General features: G+C 43.1%; 1 protein-coding gene across 2 annotated transcripts; it reads right to left on the bottom strand.

Moving 5' to 3' along the window:
* Positions 1-342: 342 nt before the first annotated feature.
* Positions 343-26,079, bottom strand: LOC108925545 (lysine-specific demethylase phf2-like). 2 transcript variants are annotated; one of them, XM_029251796.1, is made up of 22 exons: positions 25,697-26,079; positions 17,948-18,033; positions 16,983-17,097; positions 15,682-15,842; positions 15,324-15,465; positions 14,782-14,968; positions 14,429-14,591; positions 12,740-12,827; positions 12,329-12,435; positions 11,853-11,944; positions 11,291-11,380; positions 10,294-10,659; positions 9,926-10,045; positions 9,052-9,167; positions 8,646-8,824; positions 8,378-8,442; positions 7,783-7,943; positions 5,797-6,092; positions 4,738-4,833; positions 3,562-3,671; positions 2,848-3,130; positions 343-1,677 (listed from the first exon to the last, which is right to left on the bottom strand). In XM_029251796.1, the coding sequence occupies exons 1-22, from the start codon at positions 25,792-25,794 to the stop codon at positions 1,589-1,591; spliced, it is 3,210 nt and encodes a 1,069-aa protein (XP_029107629.1). In that variant the 5' UTR covers positions 25,795-26,079; the 3' UTR covers positions 343-1,588. The 2 variants fall into 2 exon arrangements, with proteins under 2 accessions (XP_029107629.1, XP_029107633.1); XM_029251800.1 differs by having other exon boundaries at positions 5,797-6,071.

The following is a 26,079-nucleotide window of genomic DNA, read 5'->3' as shown; positions in this document are numbered from 1 at the left end:
CCTCACTTAGCAAGCAGAGATCACCCATGCTAGTTCTTGCACCGGTAGAGTATTTCCTTCTTGAAGACACCTTTTTATTACTATAAAAGAGTATTAAATAACAGTATTAATACAGGTTAAATTCTGTGTTTTGTGCCTTTAGATTTCGAGTTAAAATGCATTCCTCTACATGATTAGCGATGTAACTAGTGAATTGAAGTGATTGTAGCAATTCTTGATGGCAAAAAAGAAGAAAGTGCGTAGGGCGGCGTATCAGGGACCATCCGCACGATCATTTATTTGCATAAAAATGAGAATTTTAATCTATATTTGAAATATAAAAGGGGGAAATTAGGCCAAAGAAAAAAAAAAGAAGTAGTGAACGCGAAATAAATGTTTCATATTTACAAAAAAATTTACATTTTCTGATAGAAAAAGGTCAAATATGTTACAGTGACTTATTAAATCATTCTTGTTTTGGTTCCTGAGGTTTCTTACGAACATAAAAATGTCATGTTTTTTTCTGTTGCAAATGTCTACGTGTGCATTACCCAAAACCCACAGACGTACTACATAACTTTTTAGTTATTTATTTATTTAGCTGATGCTTTTACCCGAAGGGACTTGCACCGTTAAAGCTACTTACAATGATTTAATCACTGATAAAACTGGGTATTTTTTACTGGCGCAGTTTAGGGTAAGTTCACTGCTCCAGGGTACAAGAGCTGGAGGTACAATCCAGACCTGGGTCCTTCCGGCACAAGACGGCAACTCTTAACTGCTACACTGCCAACTTGTGTGGCCCTGCAGCTGAAGATAATAACTTTTTACCATGTTACCTCAATTTCAGTCACCCTTAGGATGAACTGAAAAACTTTGGTTAACTTTCACTTTGTGGGGTGAATAAGAATTCTTAGAATTTCATTTTGCCACCTGCTATTCGCTTTTTTAAATCCAATCTTTGTCCCATCCTAATAGTGTTTGTCACACCCGCACACTGACAGGCTATTTTAATCTCTCAGTTTACAGGCGAGGGGGCCGAAGAGCAGACTGTAGATCTGCATTGTACAATGTTACCCATCGACCGTCACTGTTTTCAGAAAAGGGCGCACGAAAAACACAATAGATCAGGTCATACCTGCAAAATTCAGTAGGACATATGACAAGACTCATTGGGAATACTCTACTGCAAGACAAGAAATAGAATCATCCAGACCGGAGGGCTGCAGAAAAGAACATGTTCATAAAGAAAAAGTGCAAGCCTGGAATAAAACATAGTTAATGCAGTTAAGGGATGACTTCCAGGGTTTGGAATGGTCACTGATTTTCAACTGATTGTTTTTTTTTTTTTTTTTTTTCCGCGACCCCTGGTAGACACATGTTAATTTAAAATATTTATAGCCGGTGTTCTGTACAATTAATATCTGAAAGTTATAAAGGATACCTTGATGCAAAATCTATATATTCTCCTTCAAAAGAGAAAAAGATACGTGTCCGTTTTATTCCCCTGGTGTCAAGGCTGAAGTGTGACTTGCGAGGAGGAACGCTCTCAGTTCTGGTATATGGGCCACCAGTGCGACTGGAAGGTCTCATCGTGCTTCTGTCTGTTTTACAAAAGGAGTTTTCCATTTCGATGTATCTTTAAAATCTTCCCAAGTCTCTGTTTGGCTGTTGCCATGCCTTTCTTTACCCTTTTGGCTGCAAGGAAAAGGAAAACAAGCCAACATTATTGATGAATTCTCATTAATACTCTTCCCTCATTTTAAGAGGGTCCCATACAACGAAAAACCCCTGCAATGGCTTAGGAAAGTATATATTTTCATACAGCAATGCTTATTATTCAGTGCAATCAGTTATGTGATCATTCTAATTCGACAACAAATATTCATTGACTGCCTGCTGCAACTTTTACTCTGCACCTGAAAGCTACACATCTTACATAATAAAACCAACTATGGCTGATACTTCCTACTTACATTTATTCGTTTATGAGACACTTTTCCCCAAAGTGACATACATCTCTGAACATGACTGTCAGTGTGGTACTTGCCGTCATCTCAACCAGTCAAAACAAAGATTACGGTAAATCTAACAATGCGGTACTTCCTGACATCTCAGACAATTGAAACATAGATTACGGTAACTCTAACAGCTAAAACAGAAAATAGCTTTTAGAAATATACCAGCTACATAACTATTTAAGGCTTTTCTACTGTAAGTAAAGCTTTAACCTTGTAATCTAATGAAGGTAATCTAGTGTTAAGTATTACGTAGCATCTCTTGCTCACGTAGTGAAAGACAGTGATTTTGTGACCTTATCGTAAACAACTGCAGCAAAATTATAAAAAGGTCTCCCAACAGGCTACAAAGACAGATAAAGACAAACTGAGAAGAAATGATATAGCACTAAAAGGCAAGTTAGAAACTGTTAAGTATATGGCGGGATGCAGAAATACTGATACTGGTTTAAGTGGTTCTACAACTTAAAAATTTTTTCAAAGCAATGAGAACATAAAATGTAGATTTCAACTGATGGTAACAATGATGTCTTTGAACAAAGATAAAGAAAAAAAATGAAAAAGTATAGGAAGAAAAGTACAGGAAAGAGACTGCCAAAAAACAACTAATTAAATAAAAAACATTAATTTAATTTTAAAAATTAATTAAAGTTCACGCTCCTATAAAAGTTATGGTACCAGTTTTAACAATTTCCATCGCATGGATTTAATTTTTAAAATATGTTACCAATGTCATCCATAAAAAATGTTTTACTTTGTTGTTTTGGAGGCAAAACCTGATCACTGTGAAGCAGCGCTGTTATATTTGTCAATACGCAGGTGCGCCCCAGCACACGTGACCCACTCTCACCTTTGGCATCTGTCGGGGCTCCACGCTCTCCCTTGGCTGATGGGTTCGTCTGAGACGATGTGGACGGGCACCGTGATGTGAGGAAGACCCCCGGTGCCATGGGTTGGGACCCAGCCTGCACCTTGCCTGTCCCAGCTATGTACTCGTGATCTGTCAGGCTGTTAGTGTGCGAGTCCAACTTGGCCTCCGGGGAGCTGCAGTCCTGGGGGGCTTTACTGGGGTCCTCCGACAAAAGTGCCTTCTTCTTGGAGCTCTTCTTCTTCTTCTTGTTCTTCTGCTCCTCCTGTGGAACATTCCAGCAAACCGTGAGTTGGTAAATTCTGCTGAACACTGACCAGACCCATCAGGTCATGTCAACACCAACAAGAACTTGGATGTAGAAGAAAATTTTATCTATATTATTTGATGTAAATTTGATTTTCTGTAGAGGGCCTGTCCCACTATGGTGCCACGGAGCTTTTAAGATAGAATCGTGGCGAAAAACACAATGACTTGACACAAGTAGCAGAAGTAATAAACGCCAGAAGGTAATGGAGCAGAGGGACAAAAGTCCAGGAATAAAGGACACCTATGGGGATGCAAGGCCTACTAGCTGTCCACCCCTCATGGACACCATACCAACACTACGGTAACACCACACAACTAGTGAAAATCTTAGTATGTTCCTGAAGAACTCTCTTGAGCTTGAGTAGAGAAAAGAGTACACAGGCACACCTGGTGGGAGAGTTTAGCAGCCGCTGCAGCCAACCCGGTTTCAATCGATGCCACGCGTGTCCCCTCCCGAACCGGCCTGTCCTGGCGCGGGACCGAAGGTCCTACTCTGGCTAGAACGACAACAATAAGAAGATAATGACAATGCCCACAGCATCGGTGCCAGGGAATAATGCATTCACACCCCAAAACACACCCACTGAGGTTTAATTTCATGACTGATCACTTCATTTCATAATAAGGGGACAGCTGGCAGTGTAGTGGTTAGGGCTGGCAAAGGTTGCAGGTTCAAATGCCACTTCCAGTTGAAGTACCCTTGAGCAAGGTACTTGTCGTTAAATTGCTCCGGTAAAAATTAACCCAGTTGTTTAAATGAGTAAATAATTGTAAGTACATTAACACTGTAGGTCTCTTTGGAAAAAAGCATCAGCTAAGTGAACAGGAGTAATACTCCTACTTCACCTTACGGGGGATTTCTTTGTGTTTATGTCAACCGTTTTTGCCTGTTGCTGAAATACACACACATCGTCTAAACCGCTTGTCCCACACGGGGTCGCAGGGAGCCAGAGCCTAAGGCGGCAACCTGGCGTAAGGCTGGAGGGGGAAGGGGACACACCCAGGACAGGATGCCAGTCTGTCACAAGGCACCCTAAGGGGGACTAGAACCCCAGACCCACCAGAGAGCAGGACCCGGTCCAACCCACTGCGCCACCACACCCCCCCGCTGAAATATATAAATGTTTAAAAATGTATGCATGTATGTATGTATGTATGTTTTATCTGCTTGGAGCTGAACAAGTGCACCTAGACAGCTATAGGGTATTACAGCATGATTGATAAACATAAGTTTATGCTAAAATATCACCAAATGTCATTAAAATGACATTTGATTCATGACAGTTCACCTTCCGAAGGGTTTTTCAGGAATGTATCACCTTCGGAAGCCGGGGTACATTGCAATCAATACTTTGGAATGTACTCTCAGTGCAAATACCCCGAAACGGTTACATAAAGCACAGTGGTGAAGACTTATAGCTAGGACTGCACTTACATTTACAGCACGGATTTGTATTCTTTCATCGTAAAATGTATTTACCGAATGCTTGATTCAACACCTTTAACAAAATCTTGTTTTCTCATTAAGACGCAAATGCCTCCAGAGTCTTCCTCTCATTGTACCTGATGGGCTGTAGGGGGTGTCGTCTGAACTCTTCCTCTTCTTTGATCTGGACTTGAAAATCGGATTGTCTTCCTCCGACTCCAGAGAAGGGTAAACTAGAAAAAGAACAAGATCTGTGTTAAAACAAATACACACACTGGCTAAAACCACTTATCCCAAGCGGGGTAGCAACACAGGGCGCAAGGCTGGAGGGGGAGGGGACACACCCCGGACGGGATGCCAGTCCATCACAAGGCACCACAAGCAGGACTCGAATCCCAGACCCGGCCAAACCCACACATAGAATTAAATTTACACTAAACCGACAGAGCAGAGAGGGGCCCTTAAAAGACCCCCCATGGCTCTTTTTCTGTTGTACAAAATTAAGATGTGATCTATTACAGTAAATCCAGTGCATTCAGAAAGCAGTAAATGCAGCAGTACCATGAAGCTATGTGCTTTTACTACACTCTGTGCCAAATGGACTGTTTCCATTTTACTGAGACTTATTATTGGCTCCTTATGGTAGAAGAAAATATGCATTGTGTTTGTATTATGTTCCGCAGATGTTCCTACGGTGTTGGACGGAGTACGGCACTCATGTGTGGTGACCTTATGAAGGAAACACTCGTTCCTGTAATTAACTGATCGAGACTAAACACGAGCTTTATTCCTAAATGCAAGACAGCGGACACTTGCGTCTTTAGAGGATACAAAGCCGACTGGGGTCACGTGTTGTGCGCTTTGAAAGAGATACTCTAAAGGGCCACTGATTTGGATTTGGAAAAAATTAACATTAATAAATAGGAATCATCTGGCCTACAGTTGTATGTTGTATTGTTTAAATTAGTTAAAAATGTTTTCTGTTATGCTGCTGGAATTTTAATAAACTTAAAGGCACGTCAATTGGTATAATGATTAAAATAATCTTTGCATTATATGAAAGTACTTTCTGAAAGTAAATGACTAGCAGAACTCGCTCTCTGTTATGTTGGCAAAAAAAAAGATCGTTCATCCGTAGAATAGAAAGATGGAAGCGGGAGGGTATTTTCATCAAAGCTGCCAACTTTAGACCCTACCATAGTCCGAATCCTTGAAGCAGGCATCCATGTGGTCCTGATCATCGTCAAACATCTCCAAACTCTCCAAGCTGCTGCTCTTCATGGTCTTCTTCAGAAGACGCTTGGCTGGACGCTTGCTGTTCCCACCGCTGACGCCACCACCCGTCCTCACACCCGAGGCCGCACCGTGCGAGCTGCTCTTAGGCTGGCCATTGCTCCACGGCTGCTGCAGGGAGGAGTCTGCGGAAGCCAGGTTGGCCATGGACAGCATGCCCTGGATGGCCTCCTGTGTACTGGGGGATGCAGGTGGCGCACTGTAAGCATGTCAATAAGAGATACACAACACAGACACACACATTACTGTAAACCAGTGCAGGGAGGGAGGGGGGGACACATCTCTGCTGGGGGAGATTGCCATGACCATCATTACCCTAAACCCTCAGAAAAGCAACCTTGGTCCTCATGAGACGCCTTCAGGTGACTGCGGATACCTGAAAGGCGGTGTGGCGGCCGACTGCTAGACCTCTTCTCAGATGGTTGTCCGAATTTTGCACTGAGCACAAGAAGACCTCAGCGCCTCCAAAGCAAATACCATAATGTCACCTTATTTATTATACCCAGTTCCTTGGTCAAGGGTACAATAAGGCAATACATGCGAGCTTCAGCACATAACGCAACACACATAAATAGCTGTGGTCCTTCGAAACCAAATTACCTCTATAAATTATCTAAATAATTAAATGTATTCAGTTTGATTTGAGTTTGGTATCAATACTGAAGATAATTCAAGGAAACACTTTGACTGCAATTATTCTCAAATGCATCTGCAAGGCTTGCAACTGACGTTTGAGAAACCCACCCCAGTAACCTCAAAATCAAGATTACACCGTAGTAAATCACTTAGTGGTGGGCTGACATATGCAAAAGTGCACATTTATTGTGGTTTATGCTGAACGTGGGCATTTACGTACTGCAAACCAACAGGCAGAGGGAATATTTATGTCACCGAGACATTTAACATGGTTTGATTATCCTTCCTTTTTCATGTAATTTTTTGCTTGCACTGAGGTGGAAATCAAGAAGTCATAATGTGAACACAGGAACACTACCCTTAGCAAACAAATTAGTTTTGTTTTCTAATTTATGCTGAAATACAAAGTTCTCTTTGATAAACAATTATATTATTTATTAAATAAAAATGGGGGCACAGTGGTGCAGCAGGCTTGGCCGGGTCCTGCTCTCTGGCGGGTCTGGGGTTCAAGTCCTGGTTGGGGTGCCTTGCGATGGACTGGCGTGTCCCCTCCCCCTCCAGCCTTGCGCCCTGAGTTGCCGGGTTAGGCTCCGGTTCACCGTGACCCTGCTCGGGACTGCAATTACAGTTATATGTTTATTCTTAAAAGAGTAAAAATTATATTTAAAATCCTCCTCCAACAACATATGTAGTTTATAATTTATAGTTGTATTAATATGGGTAGTAAATAGTAAAATGTAGTAAATTAAAAATTTCACACAAAGATTTATAATGCTTGTTTTTTTCCCCTCTCAAAAGTTACAAAAATACTCATTATATTGGGATATCAGTTTTTTTTGATTGTATGTTAAATATTGCAAAGACCCCAAAATAGAACAAATCAACCAAGCAGCTAGTAGAAAAGTGGCTAGAGCTGCTGCCTGTGGACCCAAAGGTCACAGGTGTGATTCCCATCTCCAGCTGCCCTACCCTTATGCAAGGTACTTACCCAGAATTACCCAGCTGTATAAATGGGTAAATAATTGTAAACAGCTGAACCCTATAAGTTGCCTTGGAGAAAAGTGTCAGATACACAAACAACTCCAAATGTGACTCTATTCGAAACATAGTATGAGTGCTTTTTAAAGTATGTTTGGGTTTCAAATTGCAAGATATTTAGAGTCATCGTGTCGAGAGGCAGCAACAAGAACACAGCTCGTTCGGCACGTTTATACACAAAAACGCGAGGTCAAGGAGAAGCGCACGAGTCATACCTGTTGGCGCTGTAGTCGACTCCCCCCACTTGCTTGCTCGCCTGCAGCAGGTCCAGTATCCCCCCTGCCGCACTGGCGCTCTCTTTCTTTACCTTGCCCTTCACTTCCGGTTTAGCCTTTGTGTCGATATGGAGTGATTCTTCATCGGACGAGTCATCTGGCTTTGGTTAGAAATGTGCGATGGGCAAATCGCAGGTGATGAGCAAACATAGTTAAGTGTTTCGCAGTCAGAGTCCAACGAAAATGATGCCTTAACCCCACTGTTCTACCTTCATATTCCCGCATCAATGATTTACTAAATTAAACAAAGTGCTGAAAGTATCAACGATATTAAAATTAAAAAATACACAATACTTTCTTAAGCCTTTTTTAATTCTAATACAAAGACTTACTTTACCATTTGCTAATAAACTGTAATGTAGGCATAAATATCTGAATATAACCCTGCAGATAAGCATGATGCTTTTAGGATCCTCAGAGTGGGGCCGAAATTTTCAGTCTTAGCTACCGTATTACTTTTTGAAACACAACAGCTAAGAAAAGCAATGACCACCAAGTACAAAAAAGAAAAGAAATACAAATATATTTATCATACCTTAGCAACTCTTTGAATCTTTGGCTTTTTAGAGAGCTGAATGGAGTCCTTACTATCTGATAAAACTACAAAAAACAAAGAACAGTGTGTCGTATGACAAAAGCGTATTCAACACGTTTTTAATAAAATGTTTCGTTTTTTTGAAACTGCACTGAAGCAGCACCAAGGATCCGACGGAAAAGGTCACTGAAAATACGACTTGACAAGTTAACGCCAAACTGCATGGACTCAACTTATAAATGCGGGAGCGTTGCGTTCGCGGACTCACCGGACGCGTCCCTTTTAGTCGCGCTCTTCTTTCTCCTGATGGGGAACTCGTCGATCTTGAGCTCGCCCTCGTCGGAAACGTACTCGTACTCGTCGCGGGCGGCCTTCACTTTGTCCTCCTTGAAGTTGTGCAGCGAGCCGAACACACCACTGTTGGTCTGGCTCTTGATATTTTTGGAACTAGGCGGAAACAACACTGCGATGAAGCACGACCCCAAGGACGATGCCAACGCAAAGACATTAGCCTTTCGGTTGAAGGGTTAACGTTGAGACATCGTGAAAAAAATAATCGAAAAGAAGAGGCTGTTGCATGCTTGAAGTCTGTGCTAGTAGAAAACTAGTATAGTTAAGTTTACTACTGTACTACAGTTCAGTATAGTATAGTATAGTTCAACGCATATCCCTACCTCGGTACAATTTTATTTGAAAACGAGAAGGCAAATTTCTCTTTGCTTCCTGAAAAAGGAGCCTTGTCGAATTTGCGGTCTTCCTCCATTTTGAGGAGGGAATCTGGTTTGCTGTTCTGGAAAAGAAATCTTGGCATCAGCAACAGCTCCCGTTTTAAGCAGAGTTTTTAACAAATACGCATTTATATTCTATGGTATTTCAGCATATACAGTGTTGCCTGAAAGTATGTGAACCCTGTAGCGATGGCCATTATTCTTGTATAAAATCTAAATGTTAAATCTTAAAATAAACATATAACATGAATAAATGACTATGATTTACATCCCTGATTCTACTTACCTACTTGGTTTAATCAATACAACTTGGGCTTCACTTGTTTTTATACCTGCACTACTTGTGTGTTTCTACTACACACATGGTTTCCTCTAAAGAAACATATGGAACTGGTCTTTACACACCTGCTATGTCACATGAGAAACACTGTACCTCATTAAATAAACATTTTGTGGTAAAACTAAGATACACAAGGGGTTATCATACTTTGGATCAGCACTGTAATAAAATGAAAACTCATATAAACTTAAAGAGGGGTGAGGAAATTTGGCAGACAATTTATTTCCTTGCAGGTCTGAGTGATTTTATTTGCACTGAACAGATTTCCCTGAAATAAATCCCGATTAACTAATGATCAAAAAATGCAAAATACATAGATTAGTATAAGATTAAATTTGGGACAAATGTAAAGAAAATATGAAACAGAACAAGAAAGTTGTTTTTCAATAAATATGGGGGGAAAAAAAAAAATCACTGTTACACATTGTATTTTTCCTTGAGAAATGGAAGCCAGTGCATCGATACGCACGCTCATCTCACCTTGTATTTCCACTTTGCTTCAGTTTTGCTCTTGTTCTGTTCTCTGACGTCCGGCATTTCCGCACTCTCTTTCCTACCGATACTCTCTCTTTCCGATAAGTTTGATCCATTTTTTACAGCCTGTTCAAGGAGCAAACAAAGCAAAACTGTTGGATGTGACAACCGGCGAGACAGATATCCACGGTGCACCTCTGCATGACTCAGGTATGTAAAGTAATAATAATTAATTACTAACAATAATGATTCATGCACCTATGGAGCTGAACCATGTGACATTCGTGTTTCGCAGCATTTTCCATCATCTTTAATTTGTATTCGTTTAACTTGAACGCGCAGCAAGGACAACGTGACGGACAAAATGCACACACCTTCACTTTTTTGGGCTTTTCCAACTTGGCCAGGGACTCTTTCTCGCTGCACTCCAAAGCAGACGAGCCAGAGTCTTTGGCAAGACCTCCGCCTTCTTTTGACTTCTTTCCTTTCTTCTTCCCTTCATCCTTCACTTTGGGAATCTTTGGAGGCTTTGGTGCCTTGGGGATCTTGGGTGGTTTGGGGGGTTTGGGTGGTTTGGGGGGTTTAGCCATTTTGGCAGCTTTCTTTCTGGGTGGTTTCTCCCTGGGAGGCGTGGGAACATGAGCAGGAGACAAGGGCTCCTCGGGTTCAGCTGCCGGCACGGGGGCCTCCTCCATGGAGCTATTGGCACAGGGCTCCGCCTTGCTGACTTTCATCGCATTCTGCCAAATGAGCGAAAAATGAGGAGCTTTACTAACCCTTCCCTCTCAATAAACCAAAGTAACCTGTGACTCGTGTTTGAAACCTACACACTGGGGTTCCTCCTGTCTGACACTCTCTCCAACAGTCGCATATCTGCTCAGGCAACATAAACAACCAAATAATGCGGGAGAACACACTGACGTGGAAAAAACAGAACATCAGGTGGGACCACCCAGGGTTAAGAAAAAGTATTTCCACACCTGTGCCTGCATATTTTATTATCTCCACATGAAAGAAATTATAGAAAAATAACCAAGATTAATCATGAATGAAGCAGGAAAAATAAAGAAAATGGGAATACTACTTTCTTCCTAGGTGTGCATAGCGTGTATGCACCAAACGGGTTGGTGTATGATCAAAAAAGGTGAGAACTGCTGTTGTACTCTTTAGATTGATACGGGCCATAGAGGCGAAAAATCTATCGGCAAAAGCAAAGCGGGAGACGTTTCCGAAGGTCAACGTAAGTCAAATCGCCTCCTGAGGAAACGCATGCCATGTCTAATGTAATTAATTGTATACAGTATTTTTGTTTTATGAGAACACCCACACTGGCAAGAAGCAACCAGACAAAAAAACGGCATTGAAAAAGACCTCAGATATCCTGATCTCTTTGGCGAGGTCTTTAATTAGCTGTGACGGCTTCATGTTCTCCGGTAGTTCATCTTCGTGTTCAAGTAGAGCCTGTTCAAAATGAACAATGAGCACGGGAGACCACTCATTAGACTTCACAAATTATGTGCAAATTTTTAATTACTGCTGCGGTTATTACTATTAATAATAATAATAATAATAATAATAATAATAATAATGTTATTATGACTGGGGGAGATGAGATCCAGCAGCACAGTAGTACCAAAACGAAGAATAAATCCCATTTCTTTAAACTTTCATTTATTAAGGGATGGGTTCTTCCAAAACATTTTAAATATTAAAAAAAAACTACATTTACAGTTACAGTACATTTCCAGTTAGTTCAAAAAGCATAACTGTTTTTTTTAATGCCTTCTCTGAGCATAAAAATCATTGCAGAACCCTCATCTTCTTTGAGGGTTCTTGGGAAAACCGAGAGAGGTGAAAGGTAACCACATCGTCAAAACAAATGCTTATAATAACTTCACCAGCCGCAAATCGTCTTAGTTAATTAAGAAATTACCAGTTTTTTAGTCCATGATCTGAAGGCTCCATTGAGGATTTTGGCACCATGAATCAAGTAAGGAGCAGGTTCCTTGTTTGCTTTGTGTAAAGCTGCAAATAGAAAGTATCACAATAACCATTAAAATACTATTGTTCTTGTAATCATTGTCCAAAGTCATTCATCCAGAAGCCATAAATTTGTACGCTACAAACTTAACCAAATGTCCTAAAGCATCCGTGCGCATCTGACGCACGGTTTAACGGCACTGCACATCTGCTACGACAGAGAGATAATTTCACCCTAATTTCCTGAGGCTGCTTTGGCTTTTTTATTACTTTTTTATGACTAGGTGAAAATAGCAGCGATCGAGGAGATAAAATCGACTGAGGCTGATGAGCGTGGAAGAAAAAAGGAAAATCAGGTTTGCTGCGTGTGAAACAGCCTGACCGGATGAGCCCGAGGAGCAGAGGGCACACTAGTTCCTTCAGCTGTACCTTTGAATCGTTCCAGCAGATGACGCCCCACATACCAGCAGGCGGTCTCGTAGTTCGAGAATGGGGTGAGGCTGGGCACTTTCAGCCGTTTCTCCACTTCGTACGCCCTGGGGAACACGGCAACGAGGGACTCAGAATAACGAGGTACATGCAGATGCCCTCGACTGACTGACATAAGCTGTAAAGACTGCTTCGTGCATGGTGTTACCATAGTACGGGACTCTCATAGTCACACTCTGGGGTGACATAAATTCAGATTTTTAACTACTGGTCCAGGTTCCTCTACGTTGTCCACATTGATTCAACTCAAGGATCACATTTTCTAAATAACAAGCACACAGTTGATGCATTTAAAAAAAACTATATACAATATAACACAATGTATGTCCCAGGTAGGGGAAAAAACCTTACCTCATCTGCATCTCTACGCTGAGATTGTGTACAAAGTGTCCTGAGAAGGCCAAACAGTCCACTGGGGTGAGGACTGCATTTATCCATCCTGTTACGAGTATCGAGAAGCCGAAACAAATGAAAACATACTGCCTGCATCGGCTGACTTTCTGTAATTACAGTACAGTGAACAACGGCCACTTGCGGCCACTGCACTGCCACAAACGTGTCTTTTTGCGAAATCGCTTAAAATACGTTAAACTAAATCGATGACGTGGAATGAGCTCCTCACGTCACTCATAACTGCTGTGTGCCTCGACACTCGGGATGGGGTATGAAGAAACGCTCGTGAAGAAAAGCACCTGCTAAATGAATAAATGTACGACAGTCCCCGAGTTACGAACGTCTGACTTACGTATAACCCGTACTTACAAACCGCCCCCTTACTGGCCGGAAGTTGATTTTTTGTTTTTGTCACCCTTAAGTAACAATCAAATGAAAATTTCACAATTATGCTGATTATATTAAAAATTCGAGTTACTGTATATACAATGGCTCGTAATAATAAATGGGTGCTACTTTGTGAAGAGCAGGGGGTGTGGTGGCGCAGTGGCACAGTGGGTTGGACCGGGTCCTGTTCTCCAGTGGGTCTGGGGTTCGAGCCCTGCTTGGGGTGCCTTGCGATGGACTGGCGTCCTGTTCTGGGTGTGTCCCCTCCCCCTCCGGTATTGTTGGGTAGGCTCCGTGACCCCGTATGGGACAAGTGGCTTAGTGTGCGTGCGTGTGTGTGTGTCCTTTGTGAAGAGTGTTAAAACATTGCACATCTATGTCGGTTTATGGGCTGGGTGTGTGAGCCCAAGGTAGGACAGACTTCCTACTTTTCCCGTTAAGTCTCGTATGTTACAGTACACACACACACACACACACACATTTTCAGAACCGCTGGTCCCATACGGGGTCGCGGGGAACCGGAGCCTACCCGGCAACACAGGGCGTAAGGCCGGAGGGGGAGGGGACGCACCCAGGACAGGACGCCAGTCCATCGCAAGGCACCCCAAGCAGGACTCGAACCCCAGACCCACTGGAGAGCAGGACCCAGTCCAACCCACTGCGCCACCACGCCCCCTATTATAAATACTGTATTTACATTTATTATTAATTATTATCATTACATCATTACATTGTATCATTATTATTATTATTACTGTATTGTTATATTAAAGATGTTTCAGTGTATTCAAAGTGGGGGGCGTGGTGGCGTAGTGGGTTGGACCGGGTCCTGCTCTCTGGTGGGTCTGGGGTTTGAATCCCGCTTGGGGTGCCTTGCGACGGACTGGCGTCCTGTCCTGGGTGTGTCCCCTCCCCCTCCAGCCTTACGCCCCGAGTTGCCAGGTTAGGCTTCGGTTCCCCGCGACCCCGTATGAGACAAGCGGTTCAGAAAATGTGTGTGTGTGTGCGTGTGTGTGTATTCAAAGTGTTTAATATTTTTTATGCACAGAAAGGTACACAATATACGATATATTAAGTCAAACGTTTGACAAAATGACATTAGATACCCACCATACCTAACTGTTCCGACTTACGTCAAAATCCGACTTAAAGACAGACTGAGGACACGGAACTCATTCGTAATTTGGGGACCGCCTGTATACGTAACTGAGATTTTAGAAAACCATCCTATGTTCAGCTCTACAGTGTGGACACACTGACCTGACGGGATGAACAGCGTCTGGCCCTGCTTCACCGTGCATTTGTAACACTTGTCCACTTGATCTGCAAAGAACATCTCGCTGTAGCTGGATGACGACCTCCAGCGCTCGTACAACGACAAGTTGGCTGAGGTGGGCTTAATTAGGAAGAAGATCTTCTCGCCCTGAAAGGAGAAATTATGCATGAGTGTGATTCCATTTCCTCCAAGCAGATTTCAACTCCCTCTGCTCAGAAACCCGACGTGTGCTTGATCCACCCATCCGACAGTTACCGGAGGGAACTGCCATACGTCAAAATCCCAGCAAGAGACAAAAAAACCGTTCAAGAAGCGATGGGAATTTTATTCCTCGCACCTTGAGGACGTGGTACCAAACAGACGCTCCTGCACACTCGATGTGAAAGTCCGTGTAACTGTCTTTCACGCAGATCAGACAGTACTTTGTGACTTTCGGCTTGCCCAGGAGCGCGTTGTCCGGCCAGTAATTCTCCACCCAGGAGAGCTTCCTCACAATCTCGGGACTTTCCACAAGGCTGGACATCCTGTTCAAGATTATTATTGTTATTATTATTATTATTATTATTACGTTTAGATTACATTTACATTACATTAACATTTATTCATTTAGCAGACGCTTATTATCATTAGTAGTAGTAGTAGTAGTATTATTATCATTAGCTGATGCTTTTCTCCAAAGCTACTTACAATGGAGATTAAAATCACAGTAAAGCTACCATCCAATTCCATTCTACACCACCGTGGAACTTTGATATCAAATGTCTTGCCCAAAATTTTTGCCTCGATTCGTTCATCTGTTCTGGTTTTGGGGCTGTTTTAAAATCAAGGAATTACTCATGTATGTATATTGAGCCATACAGTACGATACTGGACGTTTACCTCATGTCCGAAAACTCCAAGTTGATTACACTTAATACTCGTTTTCGGTTTGTGCTGTAATAGTAATCGACAAACTCCTTGAATTTCATCTGGCTGTTCGTCTGTTTGGTGACGTCAATAACATCCACAAGAATGTCTGGACCTGAAATAAACAAAATATTTGCATATAACAAACCTGCAGATAGGCACAGATCACAGGAAATGAAAAGAAGCGACATGTATTGTGAAGACAATCTTCTGAAACTCGTATTGCAATTCTTTTACGGTTTCTTTATGTTTTGTTACGTTAAGTCTCTTTACAATTATAGAGTTAGAGTTTCAAAATGAGGTTTTCATTGATTCGGGTGCAGTCACTCACCCACGTAATTCTCTACGTCGCTGATGTAAAAGGTCGGAGCCGGCATTGACATCCCAAGACCGTCTTTCTTCTGAACCAGAATCGGTTCTGTAAACCCTTTTTCCTCCAGGTACTCTACGGTTAATTGATTCCCACTCAGTTTTACAACCACTTCATCGGAACTGCAATAAAAAGAGCATTCGCACTTACATGAAATGGGCTTTGAACTTTCTGCATTGAAATTGAACGGAAAACACTACCAACGACATAATGAGTTCCATCCAGGATAAGACAGTGGCTTCCAAGTACAGAGGCCTTTATTTGGACCAGACTAAGAACACCGTCAATCAATCAGTCAATTATATTGTATTACATATACTCATTTAGCTGACACTTTCCTTGAAAGCAACTTACAATGTTAAAATTATTTACCTATTTATCCAGCTGGGCAATTTGACTGAAGCAATTCAGGGTAAAAACCTTGCTAAAGGGTAGTACAGTCAGAGGCGAGTCTCAAACCCGCAACCTTCAGGTCCAAAGGTAGCAGCTCTAATTACTATGTAACCAGCTGCAGCTAATATTAGGTTATTGTAATGGCAAGCAACTTAGAGCTACACATTTACATAACATGGTAATTCTTACTGTTTTTGTTCAAAGTACTTTGATCAGGGGTACAAAAGCAGGATGGCGATTCGAACGAGGAACTTTGAGGAAGCAAGGAGGGGACCGTATGCACCGCGCTACCCGCTGCAGCCTTTCGGTGAATGGAGTGGAAACTGGCCCTGCTTCCACCGAGTTCAATGTCAACCGGGAAGTAATGAGCCAACAAACTAGTGAGAGTTTCACAATAGTCAACCCACAGCGGTGGTTCATAGCATATCGGTTATATAAACCAAACACAAAAACCATCCCATAAAGCTGGAACTCAAGATGTTCACCTCCTGAGACACTGTCAGTGTTCATTTTCTCTGCTCTGCCAGTTACTTATTGAATTTACCATAGTGAAAGAATGAGTACGCTACTGCTTAAAGTCATTTACTCATCTTCAAAATACCCTTTGAAACAATTAGACTTTTAAGAGAATAATTTGAAAAAAAAAACTCTGATTTCCCACACAAGACAGACACAAGTCTGTGGTTTCAGACATCAGGGATAAGGATGAAGGCTTCAGGGAAGGCAAACTTGGGTGTCTCCAACTTTTACCACATCACGCAGATACTGATACTGTCAGGATGGTCAAGTATAGAGTGAAAAACTCTTTTATGTGCTTTGACACAGTTCTGGAAGAGGGAATATATGCAGGTAAGGAGAGAGCCGCATACCTGGGGAAGGTCCTACTGCGAAGCTCCTTGATGAACACCTGACTGCCGTTCTGGACTGGTTTGATGTCCGTGCTTTGCCCTGTGTCGTGCTTGTTCCAGCTCTTCTTCTTCTTCACTGAGGAAGGCCAAGAAGGAAATCATCGGTGTTAATTCATACGACGAAGGTTATCACAATTTTCATTATGAGGTCATCGGCCACGAGGTCATGATAATCCCCTCCAGTGGGTTTATAGTATGGCTCTGAAAGCACAACGTTTGCAGATGACCATTCGTTATTATCGCCTCTACATTATCTGCCCTGATCACCCGTATAAGGACCCTCTCACAAAGAGCGGTGAAGGTAAGGTTGTGTTCTCCAAGGTGCAAGAAGCCAGTGGACAAACTCAGCCACAGTATTATTCATTCATTCATTTGGTGACGTACCACATTGCATATGTATGAGACTGACCCACGGCCAGTGAGGTCATTATGATGACTGACCCATTTACACAGGTGAGTATTTTTTTAAATACCTTAATCAAGGGTACTACGGCAGGATAGGGATTAGAACCCAGGCCCTACAACTGGAAGGTAATCACTGTAACCAACATAAAGGCGGTCCCCGATTTACGATGGTTCGACTTACGATTTTTTTCAACTTCACGATAGTGAGCTGGCGACAGACATTCAGTAGAAACCATACGTTGAATTTTGAATTTAGACTTTTCCCGGGCAAGAGATATGCAAAGCAATACTCTCTCGCGATGCTGGGCAGCAGTCCACATCTCCCAGCCTGTCACGCAGAGGTGTGTATTAGGTGTATTAAATGCATTTTCGACTTACGATATTTTTGACTTATTACGAGTTTCGCGGAAGGGGTCTCTGGGAATCTAACACGAGTCTGAAACAGTGCTTGCTGCTGGAGTTTGAACCACATCTACACTGAGTAGCGCTCAGTGTCTCCGTGGACTGTGTGTAAGACTTACGGGTGGATTTGCCGTGGTCAGCCTCACAGTTGGGGCAGTGATAGATGTCGATGTCAGGTGCGTCATCCTCGTCCACGCCAACACAGCTGAAAGGAACAAAAAGCCCTTTATGACATTTACATTTATTCACTTAGCAGACACTTTTCTCCAAAGCAACTTACAATGTTAAGGTTACAATTATTTATCCATTTATACAGCTGGGTAATTTTACTGGAGCAATTAAAAATAAATACCTCCCTGAGAGGTACTACAGCCAGAGATGGGAATCAAACCCACAACCTTTGGATTGAAAAACAGTGACTTTAACCACTACACTACCAACTACCCCCTAGGAATGTACCTCTGCACAGTTCTACCTTCTTTTTTTTATTTTTTAAAACCATTGCAATTGAGTGATGCATAGTGCTGCTTTTAAGTATATGAACCCTGTAAGGGTGCTCATTATTGTATGAAAAATTAAAATAAACTTATAAAATGAATAAATGATTATGATTTACACCCCTGATTCCACTTACCTACTTGGTTTAATCAATACAACTTGAGCTTCACTTATTTTTGCACCTGCACTATTTGTGTGTTTCTACTACACACATGATTTCCTGTAATGCAACATATGGAACCGGTCTTTACACACGTGCTATGTCGCATGAGAAACACTGTACCTCATTAAATAACTATTTTATGGCAAAAGTACGGGACACAAGGGGTTCTCATACTTTTAAGCAGACACATTTTCCGAAACTGCTTGCCCCATGCGGGGGTCAAAGGGAGCTGGAGCCTAACCCAGCAACACAGGGTGTAAGGGACACACCCAGGATGGGACACCAGTCCATTGCAAGGCACCCCCTGCAGGACTCAAACCCCAGACCCACCGGAGAGCAGAACTCGGTTAAACCCATTGCGCCACGGCGCCACCGCGCCCCCCTCAGAGGAAAGACAATCACAGCATAAAATACCCAAATGAGAACTGTGGGAAAACCAGTGCTGGCCACAGAGCTCTTACACTCCTGCAAGTTTTACTGTTACCTCCAATGGGCGGCAACAGCTCTACTCTGCACCTGAGGTCTCTGCTTAGCGAGCTGACAAAATCAAAACGACTAACAAAGAAATTGTTGCGCTTTTGAAAAAGAAACCCTTAAAATGCACTTCTCACAATGTCCTTTAGTTTCACGGAGCTTCTCTGAGCCACGTGGTGCCACTTGCTGTGTGTCCCCGGGCTACGAGCCGTCATCGCAGGCACCTGCTCAAGCCATGATAAATATAGACAAGCAGCTCCACATCCTGGGGAAATGATGTATGACTTATTTTCATTTCTTTTTAATGTTATTTTTAAACTGTTAAGGCAATCTTACAACCAGTAGCCCTTCACACTGACTCATGCTTGTGCTGCTTTTATACACACTTACTGAACACTATATATACACACACACACTGTGTATATTTACATTTCTTTATTTAGCAGACAATTTTTCCACAGCAACTTCCAATAAACTCTATGCAGTGTTATCACACTTTATTCACTAAGGTGACTTACACTGCTAGATACACTATTTACACTGGGTCACTCATCCATACATCAGTAGAACACACTCTCTCTGTTATTCACACACTATGGGGGAACCTAAACAGCATGTCTTTGGATTGCAGGAGGAAACCAGAGCACCCAGAGGAAACCTACACAGATATGGGGAGAAATGCCAACTCCAGACTGAGTGGGGATTGAACCCATGTCCTCTCGCACCACCCAGGCACTGTGAGACAGCAGTGCTACTCTCTGTGTCAGTACATATAAAAAAAATAATTTTCTCTCCCCCTTTTTAATCTGTTAAACATAAAAGACAATGTGTTTTTCCAAGGCCATCAATGGCGGTGTAGCTGTTAACATAAGCCAGGTGCTTTCCCTCCGGTCCCAAGGCCTGGAGATGCACCGTAAGGGCCGGAGACTGAAAAGTGCCTTTGACCTGCCCAGCCCACGACTCCCGGAGTGACACAGCGAGGACCGAATGGCCAGGAGTCAAAGCTGCCGCTGATGTCATAAATAAAGCGAAACCGGATTCCTGCCGACGGAGGTCGCTGCGGGATGGGATGAATAAGTGTAGGGCGTCCTCTTGGGCAGGGAAACGCCATCAATAACCGCCTTTTATCGAGCGCAGTGGGCCAGGGGGTGTATTGTTCACACTGCCCCATGGAGGCATACAGGCAGAACAAACACACTCCTTCCTTTGCACTGAAAACGTCACTGTACCGCAAATGTCCACGAAAGACAGTGTGCGTGATGTAAAACACAAACTGTGCTACGTGGAGCATATCTCCGCTTAACTTGCTGTACCTGTGAGCATGTTTATAGCACCTGTTTTATTGCAGTGCACTTACTTCACTTACGGAATGTAAAAAAACTCCTAAACTCCTTAATTTAAGGCAAAAAATGTGCTTTAATGACTCTATTCAAACAAATCAAAGATACTGAATGATTAAAAAAAAAAAAAAATCCTGTGTTAAACCGTTCTGAGCAACAGATCAAAAGTTGGCAGAATGTATGGACCTGGTCCACATCTCAGCTCCTCCTATAATTTGAAATCTCTGTTTCAGCTTAGCGCTATTGAAGAGATTCAGCAGATTGGCAGCCATGACCGTACAAATTCTGGAAATAATTTGGAAAGAGTCCATTTCGGAGTTTTAAAGACAGGCTCCCTGTTACACAGTCATTCTACTTCTATGTGGAGACAGATACACTGTCTTACAGATAAATCTAGTGTGTTAACCTGTTTTCCGCCCTGGGAACAATGACCACTGGTGTACCAGTATGACTCCAATGGTCACTGACAAACTATTCTTTTTTTACTGTAGATACATATGGAGATACATATCGGTCAAGCAGTTTATTTCTCCTGAAACAAAGCCAAACTACACATTTCCTACTTCCTATTACACTGATCTCAACCAATGACAACCATTGATTATGGTAAATGTAAAACTCAGCAGAAACAGCAGATTTGCTATTATTATTAACTGATTCTTTTCACCACAGTGACTTACATTGTTAAGATGCTTACAATGACTTTACACAACAAGGTAATTTTTACTGCATTGTTTCAGGGTAAGTACCTTGATAAAGGATACTACAACTAGATCTTCATTCAGCCCTGGGTCCTTTCAGTAGAAAGCTCTAGTCACTATACTACCACCACCTTCAAAACTAACTTTTATAAATAAACCTGTAACAATTAACTCAGTTATTTAACTCTTATTAAGTGCTTCTATAACACACACACACACACACACACACACACACACACACACACACACACACACGCTCATCCCATACGGGGTCACGGGGAACCGGAGCTTACCCGGCAACACAGGGCGTAAGGCCAGAGGGGGAGGGGACACACCCAGGACGGGACGCCAGTCCATCGCAAGGCACCCCAAGCAGGACTCAAACCCCAGACCCACTGGAGAGCAGGACCCTGGTCCAACCCACTGCACCACCATGCCCCCCTTGCTTCTATAACATGAAAGTATAAGATTAAAAGTTAAAAAAATAACTACCGTAGATAGCAGAGTGCTTAGCGCTGCTGCCTTTGAACCCAAAGGATTCACTTTGAAATTCTCAGCTTCTGTTGTGGTATCTCAAGCAAGGTACTCGCCCCAAATTGGTCCAGTAAAAAAGAAAAAAAAACCCTTCACTTTAAATGGGAAGTCAGTTTGGAGAAAAGTGTGTGATAAACATAATTTTTGCTACAAATATATAACATCCTGTTGTTTTCGTTACCAAGCATGAAAATTATATATTTTTTGTTTGGGAACTGACGATTTTTCCCATAAGAAATAATGGCGATTTGATCCCATCACAAGAGCAATTTATCTATTGGGGTGATTTCATGGAATAAATTATCCTGATACATGAGGGAAAGGCGAGCATATGAACACCAACTACAGGCCTATGAACATTTTAAAACCACTTTCTTTTTTGTATAAATTATACGAATAAATTACATGGTTTGCACCGTGATTCCTTACAAACTGCATTAATATAATAAAACAGGCGGAGTCATACAACGGATAGGGTTCTCTGAAGTGTGTTATGAGTCTCCATGCTAGATGAGATCAAGAGGAAGGACGTTCATGAGTGTCATGAGAGCCCACGAGTGTCGTGCATTTTCTGTGATATTCTGGGACATGAATCTGCATTGCTAACACAAACTACTGGAGAAAAAAAAAAAAACATCTTATTTAATTATATAATAATATGCTGTTAAAAAGCCAGACAGCAGCTATTTCAGTTTGATGTGGTTGAAATACATTCTCATTAAAATCCATTCACACTCAATTAACCTCTTACTTAAGCTGCCTTTGCTCAACGTTACTCATGTCCTACATCCATAACCTCGATGCCTTCATTAATGGAAACCAAACAATCTAGATGTCCTCTAAGTGAATTACATACGGGTAGGGACTACATTCCAGGCTAAACCTGGCTACCACGTTGACTGCAGAGCCTGCATCAGTCTGGCAGAAGCAGCCTCTCTGTTTCTTCTTCTCGTATATGACAACCTTGTGAAGTTCTATCGGGTCCAAAAAATTAGAGAGGGATAAACCATCATTACATGAAACTCAGCCTTCAATCCCCTAGCAAATTTCTTTCACGCTGTAGCCTTGACCGGCCAAACCAGCACACACACACACACACACACACACACACACACACACACACACAGAATAACTCCACTGCAGTACCGCTCCACTCAAAAATGACGATGAGGAGTGGGTTCATTTCTAGCAGTGCTCTCCCAGTGCCGTTGGGGTCTCTCCACCAGTACACCGTACGCTTTTCCCCCCCCGACCCGAACAAAGGCAATTTCACTCACTGCAGGTTACACTGCGCCGGTGCCAGTTGGAAGAACGGCACATCTCACACTGTAGGCAACCGGATCCGTGCCACATCCTGCTAGCAGCATGGCCTTCAGCTCCCTTACGCTGCGGTTCTGGGTTTACAAACAAGTCATTTTATCGCGATTGCACTTGCGTTAGGAAGATTTCGCATATTAAAATATACTGCAATTATTTTAACTTGTGAAAGCCACATCTAACAACCTTTGCACCCTTTAATAAACGAGAATATTGCGACCGATGCAGAGATTTTAAGCATACAGTAACATGACTCCCAACCCATGCAGCGGGTACATTTGCACAACACACAATTTTAAATGGGAATGACCATTAAATATGCTGAAAAGTACAGCAAGAGATGTAAAAATGCAACTCCCCAAACTGCGTTCTGATTAATACTTTACACTTTGTGGAGAAAGAAAGCGACCAACTGGCTTTAATCTGAGCTTGACACCTGCCACCCATGAAGAGGGAAGTGTGTTTCCATGCCAAGCTCACAGAGCAGTGAGCCAGGGCATGTGTGTGTGTGTGTGTGTGTGTGTGTGTGTGTGTGTGTGTGTGTGTGTGTGTACTGAGGCTGCGGAAATCACTCGTACCACGCAGTACATTAAGATGGAATCCCTGTTCACCGGAAGGAAATAATAATAATACCCCAAAGGCTGGGTTCACACATCTCCAGAAGGACAGAGGGACAACGCGTCCTGCTCTTCACGTCCACTCCATGACAAAGACAGCTGTCATCCCCGACAGCTGCCAAAAGCTTGCACACAATGAATCGGTCACGACAGAAGACACGGCACATGTTAGTGGTGCAGCGTAGGGGACGGAGTCGTTGCCTTCGGGTCGGAAGGCCGAAGGTTTGAATCCCACCTCTTACTGTTGTACCCTTGAGTAAATCACTGCAAGTTGCTCTGTAGAAAAGCATGAGGAGGAAGAACAAATGTAAGGCTGTTCAAACTGTAAATGTGTAAAAACAATTGTGAGGTACCAGAGAGCTGAAAACAGCAGTAATAGTGCTGGAGGGACATGTGAGGAAACACACCCTGCAATACACCTGTATACATGTTCTGTTATGGATCCAAGAACTTGAAATAACTCACACTGCTCCATAATAAGGTATACTAAACACAAAGTGGGTTAAAAGAGGGAACTAAATCAACTTTGTCAATCTTTAAGTCAACAGTGTGAGGCAAAAATCTGAGGCGAGTGGTTTGCTGAGGCAAAAAATATCCACTCGCAGTGTGTATTTAAAATGCACCTTTCCGATACGGTACCTTTAAATGCATCATTTTTATGCCGTTTTTAATGAAGGCCTTCGTTTTATCCATTTTTGTGTTTTGTTAATCGTTCTCTGTACTCGTATTTTTGGTGGACCTCCGGTTGTTCACCGGCCAGTAGCCACTTTTCATCCACGGACCTTCTCGAAAAGTCCGTCAACCTTCAACATCGTGTCCTAACGACAAAAATAAAGGGAATAAAAAAGCTCTGCAAACACTGCAAACCGTTTTACTGTCAAAATTAAAAGTGTGTCTCTCCGCACCCCCTGCAAGGAGGAGACAAGCGCCAGAAAGTGAAACGCAGAGGCATCTCTGCGGAATAAACGCCCTACATCGCTTTTTCACGCGTTGTTTCAACCGTAAGTGTTTTTTATTATTATTTTTCTTTTAATTAAGTCACGTATAGTGTCTTCGTACTGTAAATGCTTCGCGCACCGCGCCAAATGTGGCTCATATGTTGCCACACGAAGGTGTCCTGAGGAGGGCTGCGCCTCTCGCGCCGAAGGCGCCTTTTCTCCACATTCCCTCCAAATGTTTCGCTTCATTTCCGCGCACGGTGAGCGCAGCAACGATCCGCAGGCGCTTAGTGAAACGGAAGAACAACCACCACCTGGGGACACCTTTAAACGGCCACATTTAAGTGCCGCGCACGAGCTCAGCGAAGGGTTAATATTCGGCGCGTAAATCCGAGTCGCCCGAAGTAGGAGGACGGCGGCTCGCGCAGACAAAACCCCTCGTTTCCACGCAAACGTGATCCGAGTCCTTTTCTCAATTCATCTCCTATACTCGTATTGTGCCGAAACAGTGTGACACCCCGTGTGGCGCGTATTTAATGACAATCGGAGGCTGCCGCCAAGTTCATAACTAATACTTATTACCAGTTCCGCAAATTTCGTACCCTTCCAGATGATACATACTGTAACGTAAAAAAAAGGGGATGGGGTAAGAATGTAGACATTCTTTTAATTAAATATATAACACTTTCCGCGTTGTGTCACGCAGTGCTTTTATTTGTCATTTTTATGCACCACCTGGAGCAGTACTGATTCGTTCCTGCGCTGGCGGTGACAGAGCGCGCGTATCAATGAAGCGTCGATCACGCATCAATCGGCCATCGATCGCGTATCACCCCGGACACCGATCCCAGACCCAGGCGCGTTTTCGAAGTGACAGCTCGTCTGAGGACAGGAAGCCGCGCGCAGCCTCTCCAGGCGGGACCGCGCCGCGAGCGGCACGAGAGCCCGCCAGCGCGCGCCCGCAAAAAAAAAAACAATAAATCTGCCCCGACACTTCGACGACTGCGCGGCAGAACGCAAACATCGCGCTCCAGCGCGAAAAACATGTCGCGTCCTTCACAAAGACGCGTTCCCGAGCAAACCAGTTGTCTAAATAAAAACTCCGCCTTCTTTTTCAGGCGGCCTCGCTCGATTTTTTTTTTGGAAATCAAAATGCAATGTTACTGTGCTGATCCTCCGGACCCGAAACTTTGAGGGGAAAAAAAACCCCCAAAAACATATAAATATATAAACATGTGCAAAAGACGCATAGAAGGCAGAAGCGGGAGCGTGGCATTGCGCGTTACCTGCCGTGGAACCAGTCCTTACAGGCGTCGCATTCGATCATGAAGCGGGTCACATCGTACGGTAATCTACAGATGCAATAGACGGGCACGGTCGCCATGTTGGATCGATTCACAACAACGCTGGAGGAGCGGGCGCTTCGCAGCCCCAAAATGCCCGCTGCAACCCCGCCGCAACCCCGGGCTCCGGTTCCCCTAGCGTCACATCCACACACAGTCGGATTTTTTTTTTTTCTTCTTAAAGAAATGTTTCCCAGCAGAGCGCTCCCGAAGCCGGAGTGTTACGCGGGCTGTGCGCGAACGGCCGCGCTAATGACAGAGAATTCGCTCGAGTACATTGTTCGGCGCATTGCCCCCTGGTGACACCGCAGCGCTCACACATGGAG

This window comes from Scleropages formosus, chromosome 1 (assembly GCF_900964775.1).
Source record: "Scleropages formosus chromosome 1, fSclFor1.1, whole genome shotgun sequence".
Taxonomy (NCBI): domain Eukaryota; kingdom Metazoa; phylum Chordata; class Actinopteri; order Osteoglossiformes; family Osteoglossidae; genus Scleropages; species Scleropages formosus.
Note: the sequence above shows the minus strand (reverse complement) of the source record. Positions and strands in the feature narration are given on the sequence as shown.

What these genes read in the sequence shown, in the direction of transcription:
- LOC108925545 (XM_029251796.1), bottom strand. Translation starts at nt 25,794, where the DNA reads ATGGCGACCGTGCCCGTCTATTGCATCTGTAGATTACCGTACGATGTG. An exon ending in TCTGCTGGAACGATTCAAAG is followed by an intron (nt 11,945 to 12,328) that starts GTACAGCTGAAG and finishes TTCTATTTGCAG; the next exon opens with CTTTACACAAAGCAAACAAG. An exon ending in AAGCAAAGTGGAAATACAAG is followed by an intron (nt 9,168 to 9,925) that starts GTGAGATGAGCG and finishes TTTCTTTTCCAG; the next exon opens with AACAGCAAACCAGATTCCCT.